General features: G+C 42.5%; 1 protein-coding gene across 3 annotated transcripts in view; it reads left to right on the top strand.

The window, feature by feature from the left end:
- The window catches only part of Dock8 (dedicator of cytokinesis 8), a 203,431-nt gene that overhangs the window by 56,088 nt on the left and 133,133 nt on the right, over positions 1 to 14,210 (top strand). For all 3 annotated transcript variants that reach the window (XM_038327158.1, XM_038327166.2, XM_038327176.2), the window contains 2 exons: positions 2,147 to 2,322; positions 6,448 to 6,519. In XM_038327158.1, coding sequence (XP_038183086.1) covers positions 2,147 to 2,322; positions 6,448 to 6,519 — 248 coding nt within the window. The remainder of the gene's footprint in view (positions 1 to 2,146; positions 2,323 to 6,447; positions 6,520 to 14,210) is intronic.

The raw sequence follows: 14,210 nt of genomic DNA on the forward strand, positions 1-14,210 counted from the left end.
ATCAAGATTATAGTTGTTAAGAATACAGCCTAACTGTATTTGAATTCCAAACGTGCTACTTCCTAGCCATGTCATCAGTGGCGAATTATTACATCATCTGAAAATGAGGATAACTAACCCAGTGTATTTCCATGGGTTCTAATGAGACTGATTTGGAAAGGCCCCTCATGAGTACTGTGGTCCCTTCCTCAGCTAACTTCAGGTCAGAACCAGGGGAGACCTTCCTGTCTTCTCGCCAGCTGATGATCAAGGGGAGCTGTTTGCTTGCAGCTACTAAGCTCCATCCTGTAAGCCCCTGCCCTGCCTTCATTTCATCCTGCTGACGGTGAGCAATGACTGTGTTTGGACAGAAAGTCAAGAATCCAGCAGTTCAGCTGGGTGGTGGCGGCGCACGCCTTTAATCCCAGCACTCGGGAGGCAGAGGCAGGCGGATCTCTGTGAGTTCGAGGCCAGCCTGGTCTACAAGAGCTAGTTCCAGGACAGGCTCTAAAAAAGCTGCAGAGAAACCCTGTCTCGAAAAAGAAGAAGAAGAAGAAGAAGAATACAGCAGTTGTTCAGCCCACAAGGTTGGACTCTCTGCTGGTCTTTTGGATACCAACGAAGTAGGTTCTAATGCCAGCAGAGGAATGCCTGAGCTTCAGGACAGATGAACTTTCTGGAGAGCAAGCACGTTAAAAAGGAAGCGCTTCCTTCTTCCATGTCCTTTTATGTGGGCTGCCATTACAAGGTGTGGCCCAGATTTAGGGTGGGTCATATCACACCAAAGGATCTGGATTTAGGGTGTCTCTTCCTTTCTCAAACGAGCCAATCAAGGAAAACCCCTCACAGGTGTACCCAGCTGCTTGGGTTTTAGCTGTTTCCAGATGTAGTCAAGTTGACAGCTAAGAATAGCCACCAAAGGCAGCTCTGTCTTCCTCTCCAGTGTGAGTTATTCCTGTCTCCTTTACTACCAGGACAGCAGAGGTGGGAGGGACAAAGGAAAGGGAAAGGTGGGAAAGGTGAAAGCCATAGTTACATTCTGGAAACTTTTTTGCCCTTTCCTCTTCAGCAGTGCTGCTGTTCTCCCACCCCAGCTGAAAGCCTGCTGGTATGTAGACTCAAGGGGATGAAAAACCAGTTTGGTCAGCCCTTCCTTCAGGCCTGCCCGCCCTTAGCACAAGTGAGGAATCTGGAGCTTTTGTTCTGTGATGCTCTCGGGGTAAAGGAGAGCAGTGTTCCCTGGCTGGGACTCCACAGTCTTCCATAGAGGAACGCTTCAGAGAGCTGCAGCCTCTGCTCTGTGACTGTTGTTATTCTTGTGCCAATCTCCTTGATCTAAGTGTCCCTCTCTGCCTTCAGGCAGTGGTTCCTGGATCTTTGCATGCCATAGGGGACTGGTAAAATGTTGCCAATTCTTGAGACTTTCAATTCAAGAGCAACATTGTTTCAGTTACCCCGAGTTTCTATCCTCTCTTGTATTCTCTCTCTCCCTCGGTGGGACAATGAAAGACAGGAGAGCTCTCCTCAGCAGACACTCAGGGTTTGCTTACCCAGCTTCAGTCCAGTGAGTTTCTTCCTAAGCAGTAGTGTTTGGAAGTCTCAGCCCTAGAGGGCTTTAGCCGCAAGCCTGGCTCCCTGTCAGCTGGGATTGTGTCTAAAGGACTGGCTTTGAGCAGTATATAGACATTTCCCTTCTAGGGCCAAGGGAAACACTGTGCGGGAGCACAGAGCCAGAGGAGCGCCGTGTGTGCCTGAGTTTCTGGAAACTTGCCTGCTTTCTCGTTTTCCCTGTGTTTGGGTAAACAAAACATGGCCTCAGAGAGCTTTTGCAGGAGAAATTACAAAAATTCCTCCAAGCCCGTGATCTCATTTTGGATCTCCTCAGGATTCCTCATCAGGCTGCAATTAAGCGGAGAAAAATTCTGCCTTAGGGTGTGATTTTAATTACTCATCGTGTTGTGACTTGACTCTCTGCTACTGCCTTTCCTTCCCTCTCCTGTCACCACTGCAGTTTGACAGCTTCTCCAGCATTTAGGCTAAAAGTGAACCGCTGAGTGGAAGGGGCGGGCAGGGCTGTGCGTCTATCCACTACTGCGTGCCTGTGTGTCTGTGCACTCCACCAAGGAAGCCTGGTGGGAACGGCCCTCTTCTCTCCCTCTCCCTCCAGCCTCAGCTTTATGAGCCCGTGGAGCCGGTGGACTTTGAAGGACTTGTGATGACACACTTAAACAGCTTGGATGCGGAGCTGGCCCAGGAGCTGGGGGACCTCACCGATGACGACTTGCATGTGGCGTTCACACCCAAGGAATGTAGGACTTTGCAGCCCTCTCTGCCAGAGGAAGGGTAAATTATTTTCTTAACATATGAGAGGGGAAGGGTGTTGATTCTGAACCTCTTTTTCCTTCTTATTTCTTGAGATTAGAGTCTCACTGTGTAGCCTAAGCTAAACTCAAAGTCGCAACCCTCCTGCCCCTGCCTCCCAAGTGCCAGGATCACAGGTGTGGGTCACAGACTCAACTTTGAAGTACTCTTGAAAAGAAGCAAGCTTTGGGCTGGGGTGGGGGATGGACTGTAGGCCTGTGTAGCCTGTGCAGGGTCTTGGCTTTGATCCCTAGTGTGACAAGAAGTTCATGAACTTTTTTCATTTAAAAAAAATATTTTAGGGCCTGAGGAGATGGCTCACATGGTAATGTGCTTGCCACACAAGCAAAAGGACTTTAGTTCAGATCCCCGGCATCCACAGAAGAAGCCAGGCATGGTGAGATTCCCTCGGGACTGTAGTGCAAGAGAGGCAGCATGTATCCCTGGGGCTTGCTGGCTAGTCTGGTTCACTAAGAGAGCCTCCCTAAAAGTAAAGGGTAATTGAAGAAGACATCCAACGTCTGCATATGGCCTCCCATGTATACACGTACACACAGACTCATCAGAGCACGTACACTCACACACACACACACACACACACACACACACTTTAAAAGGAACAAAACTACTCAATCCACTAAAAACACAAAGCAAATACAGTGTTGCAACCTAGATGTAGGTAGTTTGTTTTCTTGTTTCCTGGTACTGAGGACCTACCAGAGGGCCTCAGGCATGGTATGCAGCTGTACACGGTTTCTAAATTGGTTTTGCCAAAGGCTTTGGAAAGCCTTGTTTGAACTAAGACACAGTTCAAAAGGATGCAGTGGAATGGGATGAGATAGTCCAAAAGAAGCCAAGATGACAGGCCTTGGAACTGGACTGCTGGATTCCTGCTTAGTGACCATTGGCTGGTTATGTGACCTCAAGAAGCCTTGTAGTCTCTATTTGCAAAGTGTCAAGAGTCTTATGAGTATTGAAAGGCCTCTACAGAAAGCATTTTCTGGGCCAGGAAGACAGCTCAGCAGGTAAAGACCCTCGGCTGCGGTACTGATATCTTGAGCTCTGTTCCCAAAATTGACTCTCAAGCTGTCCTCTCTTTGCCACATATAAACACGCGTGCACATGTGCACACACATAGACGCAAAGTAAATGGATGTAAAAGGCTTGTAAAGGCATTTTATTTGTTTCCATACGACGGCCTGGATGGAGTTAGTAACGTAAGTTTCCAGGCATGCTTATTGAACATCTGTTGTATCCTGAGGAAAAAAGATGAAGAGGGGAAACACCCTTCCTTTGCTGAAGTTTCGTGAAGGGAAGACACAGCAGAAGCACCATAAAGCAAATACACAGCTATTTAGAGCCGAGTTGCTGAGCATGGCGCGTGCAACCATGGACTCACATCTGAACCAAACACAGGCAGCTGCAGAGTGAATAGCCCTGGCTTTTTGGAGATTCTGAGTAAATTTTATTTCAATCCTCTTAAAACCAAAATGAAGATTCACATCCCCTTGAACATTTTAAGTCTTCTCATTTTCCCCAAAAAGCCCCAGGAGTGAAATGGCAAAACCTGACGCCTGCCCGTGTTTCTCTGAGGCCCCTTTGTGTTAGGTTACGTTTCTGCACGGTTGAAGGTGACTGGACAACTGGGCTGTGGGAAGTCCCTTCGTTCTGCTTTTCGGTCAGTTTGCTTGACATAGCAAGCTAGCCATGTGTGCAGCTCTATTCCGTGTAGGAAATACTCATTTCCCCAAACCCAGATCTCTGTCCTCACTGGGAAACCTTTCCTCAGCATCAGGCCCTTTATTCAGGGGTGGTTTCCATAGTGACAACACTTCTTCACCTTTGCTAGAGTCACGTTCTTTATCTGTGTGAAAATTTCCAGTTAGTTGCCTTAAAATGTGGCCAGATGCGTGGAAGAGCTGGTATGAAACCCAGGACGTTTCCAGGAAGGAGGACGTTTTAAACTTTGATAAAGAAGGCAGTCTTTCCCAGAGCCATGTTGCGAGTGAGACACAGTTTTGTTGCTATGACTTCTGGTGAACGTGTTACCTCTCTGATGACTGTCTTCCGCGTAAGCAAGGCAGGCAAGGGAGGGCATTCTGGTCACCACGAGAGTAAAACCCTGTGCCTCACTCAGATCTTGCGCTGAGTAGTGATCTGTGGTAGTCATGAGCCAGGGCCCTGATGGTCCCGGCTTGGCTACTTGGTCTCTTACTCGGATTAATATTCTTACCACTTCGTTCTTCTGCACAAGAATAACAGCAGTGCCTGGCCTGTTGGATCCATACATGCGAAGTGCTTAAGTCAGCACCCGGTGCACAGCAAATGTCAGCTAAGTCTCAATTAGCACAGGGTTCTTTCTATGGCCAGTCACTCTTCCAGGCACTTTGCATGCTAGCATCATGTCTTCATCATGGTTCTCTAGAGGGGGTACTCTTATTATTCTCACCACTTGCTGGTGAGGAAATTGAGACACAGAAGGACTGAATGACTGGCATAAGATTATGGAGTCAATGTGGAATGGAGCTGGGATTTGAGCAGTCAAGGCCAAGAGATCTCCTATCTAATGTTTGTAGAATTTGGTCTCGTTATTGATAGGTAGCCCACTGGTGAGTTCTGTTCTGTTCCCCGTGTTAGCCAGTTTCCCTTTCCCTGTGATGAATCAACTAAAATGAAGAAGCACTTAGTTTGGCTCACGGTTTGGGAGATTTCAGCCCCTAGCTAGTTGACTGCTTTGCTTTGGTCCTGTAGAGGCAGAGTATTATGGTGAGAGATGATAACACAAGAGAAGTAATTTGTGACCACTTCATGGCCAGAGGAAGAAAGCAGTGTCTTACAGTCCCCTCCAAGGGCAGTGTCCAGTGATCAAGACCTCCCATACAACCCCACATCCTGAAGAATTTGCCACTTCTCAATTTTGTCATGCCAGGGACTAAGACTTTAACATGTGGTCCTTAGGAAGACACCCAAGATCCAAATGATAGCATCCCCATTTTACAAATGCAAAATTAAGACTTGTAGTATAACCTGGAAGGGGTAAGAGCCCAGAGGCCTCTACACAGACAAAGAACTATAGGCAGCTATGGAATGCTGAGAGCCAGAGAAATAATCTTCCCCGGGGAAGAACACACCTATTGCCTTTCCAATACCAAATGGTTAGCCCTGAAAACATACACATATAAGTAATATTGTATGGACTGAGGCGGTTGTATTTGTGGATGTGTGCATACATATACATTTGTAGGTATAGCAACAACTAAAGAAAAAGGCCATGGATTTGAATAAGAACATTGGGAGGGTTTGGAGGGAGGACAGGGAAAGGGGGAAAGGATAATAATCCTATTATAATCTCAAAAATATTTATATAAGGGGATGGAGAGATGGCTCAGAGTTTAAGAGCACTACCTACTATTCCAGAGGTCCTGAGTTCAATTCCCAGCAACCACATAGGGGCTCACAACCATCTGTAGTAAGATCTGGTGTCCCCTTTTGGCCTGCAGAACACTGTATACATAATGAATAAATAAATCTTTAAAAAAATATTTATATAAAAAACTTACAGATTTTAGACCTATTTAGTACTAATGTATTTCTAACAATCCCAAAAGCATTGTGGCTGTCATCACTTCTGATTTCCAGACTGTGAAACACACAGAGAATGTCTCTAATGGCACACTTCTCAGCAGGTATGACAGGAATCCACGCCTGTATCTACGAAGTCATCAAAGCCTAAGACAGCTGTTCTCGGCTTTCTGAATGGAAAGCCCGCGTGCCCTAACAAAATTACAGAAGAACAAACAATTTTTTTCCATTAGAAATAACTATTTCAACTTATTTTTCTTGTTTGGTGTTTAATTCTAGCTCCCTACTGGTGTCTTAATGCCTTCAAAGAAACTCACAGAGCATAAAATGCCCACACATTTGTTTCATCAAAGAACAAATGTCATTGCCTTAGGAATACTTCATAATACTTCATACACTTGAAATGAATGGGCAAGAACATCCCTAGCATTCTTATTGATACAGATTTGAAGTGATGTTTTGTCCCCTGATCTTATCACACTTGTTCAATAGTAACTTGTTTTATTTTATTTTTCACCTAATTAGAGTTGAACTGGATCCTCATGTCAGGGACTGTGTTCAGACCTATATTCGAGAATGGCTGATTGTGAACCGGAAGTAAGTTTATCCTCTCTTTATATATAAATGTTAATTTATATATATATGTAAATTTTACATTGCTAGTGTTTTCTTGTTTTTCAAATTCAGTGACTTTTTGGAGGGTTTTTAGGGTTGCAGTAAAACTGAACAGCAAGCCCTGAGATTTCCCAAACTCCCCTTCATGCTGGGCACACTGGGCTACATCGCCAGCGCTAGGCTCAGTTTTTGAGCTGTGTATTTGATGTGTTTTCACAAATGCATAATGAAATGCTTCTGTCCTTGCATCGTCAAACAAAAAGGTTTTGCTGCCCTAAAAATCCTGGTGCTCTACCTGTTTCTGCCCCCACCCTCATTGGTCCATACCAGTCTTCTTCATGGTCTTTGATTTCACCTAAAAATCCTGGTGCTCTACCTGTTTCTGCCCCCACCCTCATTGGTCCATACCAGTCTTCTTCATGGTCTTTGATTTCACCTAAAAATCCTGGTGCTCTACCTGTTTCTGCCCCCACCCTCATTGGTCCATACCAGTCTTCTTCATGGTCTTTGATTTCACCTTCCTTCATCTTGTCTCCTGTGCCTTCATCCTGCACTTTCTGTTAGCACAGAAAAAAGTTTCATTGTACTGATATACTACAGTGTATTTATCTGTTTAGTTAGGAAGAAAGTCACATTTTAAACATGAAGAATAGGATTGCCTATTAGCCAGTTACAACTACTTTGGAGGCTGAGGCAGAATTATACTTTGAACCTAAAAGTGCAAAACCAGCTTGAGCAGCATGTCAAGACCCTGTCTCACAAAAATAATAAGAAAGGAATTCATCTTTTTTGTTTTTTTTTATTTTGATTAACTCCTAGATAAAAGATAGTTAGTGAATTGAAACTTGACCTCAACTTCAAAGATATCTTTAGAATTTGTGATCCTGAAATAAATTACTTGCTAGTCTTCCCATCAAGAGAGTATTCTTAAGAGTTAATCAAACATTTTGTGACTTTTTTCTGAGGTTTCTATCCCCAAACTAATGGTCTTCACAGCACAGTCTTGTGAGAAGGGTTGGACCACAGGAATCCCTGCTGTGTGTGCATATGCATGCACACGCATGAACCTGTGTGTGACACCCACGCCACCAGATACTTATCAGAAAGCCTATGAGACGTAATCAGTTTGCAAAAGGTAGCCTCCTCTTTCCCTACTCCAGCAAGAGTTACTCTTCTCGGGGACACATAATAAAGGATGCTTGGGATTTGGGACTGGGTTTTTATCCAGCTACTCTGAGTGTGCCCTTGAATATGTTTTTATTGTTGTTTTGTTTTTTTTGTTTTTGTTTTTTGTTTTTTTTGGTAAGGCCAGCATGCATACTGATTCCAGTAACTGAAGAGGAAAAAGAATCACTTATAGGAAGTAATTACATAAGGATAAAGAGGAAAAAGAATCACTTATAGGAAGTAATTACATAAGGCTGCTTGTCAATCTGTCTTCCGTTCTAACACAAGTGGAAAACCAAGCTTGCCAGAAGGCAAATAAGATTGCACATTGCAGCTAATAAGTGAGAGATTTCAGAACAAATTGTTCTCAAGCTTCAAAATGGTATAATTAGAGGCACTTTTCTGGGTCTTTAAAGTTCTAAAAAAAAATCCAAGAGGGAACAATAAACAGAAAGTCCATTGGGCTAAATTTGGTTTTCAGATTTATTTTCTATTGGAAACACTGTGCTTGCTCCCTCCTAATGGTAGCACAGACTCTTGGAAAACTTTTTTTCTGTCTTCCGCAAATTTCATTTTATTTTTTTAAAAAAGACTTTAGGATGTTCATGACAGGGAGTTTAGAAACTTTAGAAACTATAGAGAAACAAAACCAAAAATCAATGAATTTCATTCTATGTAGGTAACCATAGTTGATGATGGTATTATAGGTCTTGAATCAAATTTCTTTGTAGTATGTGTTTATAGAAATACTAAACTGGACTCCAGTATTATTTTTAGCCTGCATTTTCAATTTTCACAGAAAGGGAGAATTCCCTATCTTTACTTTTAGTGATTCTTCCTGATCACAGTAACTAATGATTGCATAATACCTCTATATCACAATTTATCCAATCAGTTTTAATGTTTAAGTGAATCCTTGTTTTGTTTTGTTGTTTTTATACTTAAAGTGCAGCAATGTCCTTCTCACTAAAACCCTGTGCACATTTATTTTTTTTTCTTTGGGGAAACCTATAATTTCTGTGCCTATGGTATAGTACAAATTTAAGAGTTAATAGATCAATGATTTAATACATATGAATTATATATTGAATATTAGAAATTATAAAATATCACATTAACATTTCCATTTTTTGTGAAAGATTGACATTTTTGACATTCTATTTGATTATCAGGTTAGACTTTTTTTCTCCCATGTATTTGTTGGCCACTGGTAATTTTTTTCCTTGGTGTACTACTTAAAAATAGTTGTGCAACTATATTAAGCTATTTGGTTTTATAAAATTTTAGATCACTTCTTCCCTTTTCATGTTTTGGGGTGTATGTATGTTTGAATGCATGTGTACATGTGTGTATGTGTGTCTGTGTATGTAGTTATGTCTGCACATGCACGTGGAAGCACAAGGTTGACCTTAGGAATCTCCCTTGAATTCCTTTTCACCTTGTACATTGAACCAGAATCACTTAATCAAATCCAGAGTTTGCAAATATGGCCCGTTTGCTGAAGGGATCCCCATCTTCACCATCTGAGGCTTTTAGGTGGGTCCTGGGGGAATTTTCTATAAAATTGTGTCTCTTAGTAATGTCAGAAGCCACTGACATAAAGTCTCACCCACATGACCGCCTAAACATGAACTGAAAATGACAACAGACATGTCAGGGTTGACACGGCAAAAGCCCATAAGGCCTCAACCCTGCACAAAGAGCTACAGGCAACTAGGGAATGCTGAGAACAGCAGAACACACGGATTGGTTATGCTTTCATGTATGTGTTTGTGTGTGTAAAACAATAATTAATGAAAAAAGAGGCCATGAATTTGAAAGAGAGCAAGAATGGGAATATGGGAGGGTTTGAAGGAAGGAAATGGAAGGGAGAAATATTGTACTGTTTTCTCTCTCTCTGTCTCTGTCTCTCTGTCTCTGTCTCTCTCTCTCTCTCTCACTCTGTGTGTGTGTGTGTGTGTGTGTGTGTGTGTGTGTGTGAGAGAGAGAGAGAGAGAGAGAGAGAGAGAGAGAGAGAGAGAGAGACTATATGCCTTCAGAATCCCCTGAAGCTTAAGTTACAGTGGCTGTGAGAAGTACAAGATTGGCTCTGGGAAACTCGAGTCCTCCAGAAGAGCAGCAAGTACTCTTAACTGTTGGGCCATGTCCCTGCGCTTTGGATAGGGAGTGGCTCCTGAAGCCCCACCCCTCGCTGATGCACTATAGGTAGTCGATGGCTGCCAGGAAAACGGGAATCACTTTTTCTTAGGGGATATTGTGGCTGGTATATTGCCCATGCTCTAGTTGATTGCCTCACACCCATGTGTATGCCATCAGCACCAAATGGATTTAGTGGTAATTAGAGATAAGAAAAGAAAGGATATGAAAGTTTGAGAGAGATTTGTTGTGGTGGAGGTGTCCAGGGGAATAGGGAATGGATATATGACCATTGTATATATAAAATTATAATGTCTAAAGTGTATATCTGTAAATATAATGTATGTAAATGGATATACTTTGTGTGTGTATATATGGATATACATTGTATATATAATTGCCAAAGATTAAATTAAAATGTTTTTTAAAAGCCATGATGAAAATATAGTTGGGGGCTGGAGAGATGGCTCAGTGGTTAAGAGCATTGCCTGCTCTTCCAAAGGTCCTGAGTTCAATTCCCAGCAACCACATGGTGGCTCACAACCATCTGTAATGAGTTCTGGTGCCCTCTTCTGGCCTTCAGGCATACACGCAGAAAGAATATTGTATACATAATAAATAAATAAATATGAAAAAAAAAAGAAAAAGAAAATATAGTTGGAATTTGGTGATGAAGGGCACCTGGATTTTCCCCATGAATAAAGCATTATGGGCATACACAGACACTGAGTGATTTTTGGGAGAAGAGTATGTTGAGATTATAATTTTCATTCTCAGCATTTCAGAGTCATTTTACCAGAAAATCAAAAATAGGGGTAGAAAAATGTGCCCTTCTGTAAGATACTAGTCAAAGATCTTCAGGAACTGTCCATGAGTTCTGGAGTTGGAGGCTTTCCTCTGCCAACTAGCTGATTTTGGAGAAGGGAACTGGTCCATGCCATGAATGTGCTGAGAACTCAGCCAGTGGTAATCTCCATCTCCAGTACATGTGACATAATATAAACAGATATTGTTTTCATAAGAGATAAGCGCATGGATAATCACTGCTTCTGAAAAAGAAATAGGACACACAAGGGAACAGGAACAGCAGCCAAATGGCTAAAGGTCTAGACCCATATTTAACCCAGAGCCATACAAATTAACGTTATGCTAAAATTAGAATTTAAACATGACACCAAAAATAAAAATCTTAAGGAAAATACCAACATGGATTTAATTACATATATCATTCTAAATGTTAAAGTATCCTGGGTAAGGAACTTACACAGTAGAAGCGTTTAAAAGTGTTCAGTGAGCAAAGCATCTGCTGTGCAAACAAGAGGATCAGCTCTTGCTTCAAGGAACAAAAGGCATGGTTTATTCTGGAACAAATATGAGTGATCATGATCATGGAACATACATTTAGATCTCACCAAATATAATGGTCCAACATGGAAGCAGTTTGTGGAGTTTGAAAGTAACAGAACAAAGATTGATCAGCCAAAGCGTTTTAAAAATAACCTTGGTGGAAGCATCGGAGTGTAAGTTAAAGCATGATGGGGGGGGATCTCTCTACAGGTCTATGATGGGGGGGATCTCTCTACAGGTCTGTGATGGGGGGGAATCTCTCTACAGGTCTATGATGGGGGGGGTCTCTCTACAGGTCTATGATGGGGGGGGGATCTCTCTACAGGTCTATGATGGGGGGGATCTCTCTACAGGTCTATGATGGGGGGGGTCTCTCTACAGGTCTATGATGGGGGGGATCTCTCTACAGGTCTATGATGGGGGGGGATCTCTCTACAGGTCTATGATGGGGGGGATCTCTCTACAGGTCTATGATGGGGGGGATCTCTCTACAGGTCTATGATGGGGGGGATCTCTCTACAGGTCTATGATGGGGGGGGATCTCTCTACAGGTCTATGATGGGGGGGGATCTCTCTACAGGTCTATGATGGGGGGGGTCTCTCTACAGGTCCCAGTTGCACTCTGATGGTGTTCTTGGCTCTTGGGTTGATGGAAGCTAGTGACTGCTAAGTTAGATTCCAAACGTTTATTTATGATTCACAGGATGTCCTTTCCGACACAGAGGTCAGCAAGGAATGGCTAGTAGGGGGGCTAAAGCTAGCCCAAGAAAAAGTGTAATTGGACTTGTGGACTTGCAACATTCCAACTGTCATCTGTTACTCTTGTTCCAGAGGATCTGATGCTCTCTCTGGCCCCTGAAGGCACTAGTCACATACATGGTATACAGACATAATGCAAGCAAAAGCACACAAATTTATAAAATAAAAACTACAATATATATATATATGTGTGTGTGTGTATGTGTGTGTGTGTGTGTGTATACATACACCCATATTTTACTATTGTGAGTGAAATGGGATTTTAAAGATCTCATTAGCAATAATCAAGTAAACATTATTGCTTATAATATGTATAAAAATGAAATATCACGATAGACACTTCAATTAGTGTGTCGAGGGAATAACCTTTGAATTCTACACCATATGTTTTACTACACTTTGGGGATGGGTGGCAGCCCGCTTTCTCCAGAGGTGTGATCTTAATGAAGCCACTTTGCCTTCCATGGACATGTCTTTGTCATCCAAAACCATGCAGTCAAGCACTGATTTAGTTAGCTCCTTTATTCCTCAATTATCTCCTAACTGCTATTACATTTCTCTGTAATATCTGGAGATAGAGTTTTATGCCCTTGTTCTCTGCGATAATGGCTTTGGATTCCACTTAATGGGCAGAGGTGTGGGGTAATGGCCACCAGCATTCCCTCCCACTCCCATCATTCTGTAGGGCATTTGCCATCCAGTTCTGTCGTTGTCATGTTTAAATCAGATGCGGACGAACGTGAGGCCCAGACTTGTTTTTATCGCTCAGTAAGGAAAGGTTGAATTATGTATAGTACATGATCTCCTTTTGGAGAAAATATTCACATTTCTCTGGTTTTTGCACATATGTGTACATATATAGAAGCCAGTCAGAGCAGCTTGTAGGAGGCAGCCCCTTCCCTCCACCTTAGGGCTTGGGTATTGAACTCGGGTGATCAGGTTTAGCCGCAAGCACATTTACTGACTGACCCACCTCACAAGCCCAGAAAAAAAAAATATTCTTTACTTGAAATATTTGCCTGTGATTCTGAAGCTGGGAGATTCCTTGAATAGATATTTCTTTTCTGTGTTTCATGTCTACAGTTAAGCCAAGACTAACACATTTTTAGTTCTTTTTGTTTTAAGTGTTTTGAAAATAGGCATAGAACTGATGATTTGGGGAGGGGTTTTATTTTGTTCACTTCTTATCTAATTTTCCTACTACCTTCATAATTTTGTGTGGATTGTGTTTGATAGCATCCTCTGGGGGATAGTAAGGGTCTTAAGCACCATTTTCCCAGTCATTTTTGCTAAATGAAGCTGGGGTGATTAACTTCAAAATGTTTTCCATGTCTTGGTGGTGAGTCAAACTCTCCAGTGATTAAACATGTTTACGTGGGATTTATTTTCGGTGTATGATCCACAGTGACAGTGAAACATTTCACGGGTGTTATGGGCAGCATCATAAAAGTCCCTGGAGTTTGTCTTCCCTCCTGAGTGATTACGGCGATTCCACCAGAAGGTCATGCTCAAGGAGAGTGGGGATATCAAGGAATAGGGTATCATCTGTTTTATTGCTCCATTTTTACTCCCAGTGAACTGGTAAACAATTAAAAATTGAACACATCAGTGCATATAATTCAGTTACTCCCAAAACACCATAAAAATGTCTCCTCGATCAATAATTGCTGATGATGACACGCATTTGTTGTGCTGGCTGTCAAGGTGCTCTGCTTTCTTAAAGCATGGAGAGCAAGGCAGGCTCATCAGCCTACGTGGTAACAAGCAGTAACCTGGCTGTGGACATCCACCACAGCCTGCTCCAGATGCGCTGTGCAGAGGCCCTGGTCAAAAGCTTCTACCAAGCCTTTGCTGGTATGGCTAGAAATTGTCACCTCCTTCTGTGAGTGTTTAAAACACCTTGTTGACGTTTCTCCTGAATCTTTTGTCGCTGTTCATTGAGTTCTAGCTACATGTCTATAGCGTCTTCGCTGTTAACTGTGGCATCTCTTTCAGTAGAATGACTTCTCGGAAGGCAGGTCCAGCTCTCAGCAATAATTCTTAGGAATTCTTCTTGGCATCTTATTCTCAAGAGAATTAAACTATAAACATTTGTTTAATCATGACAGTAGACTCTCCCTCAGGATTTGAAACATCCTACAAAGTGAAATATTAAAATGGGCTCTTTTCAGAGCTCTATCCTTGTTTCTGATAGCTAAGTACATTTCTCCTAGGAAACAATGTAGTTCTGCCATACTGGGGATATTAGAAGACATTGGATTCTA

The sequence above is a fragment of the Arvicola amphibius genome, chromosome 1, assembly GCF_903992535.2.
Source record: "Arvicola amphibius chromosome 1, mArvAmp1.2, whole genome shotgun sequence".
Lineage (NCBI taxonomy): Eukaryota > Metazoa > Chordata > Mammalia > Rodentia > Cricetidae > Arvicola > Arvicola amphibius.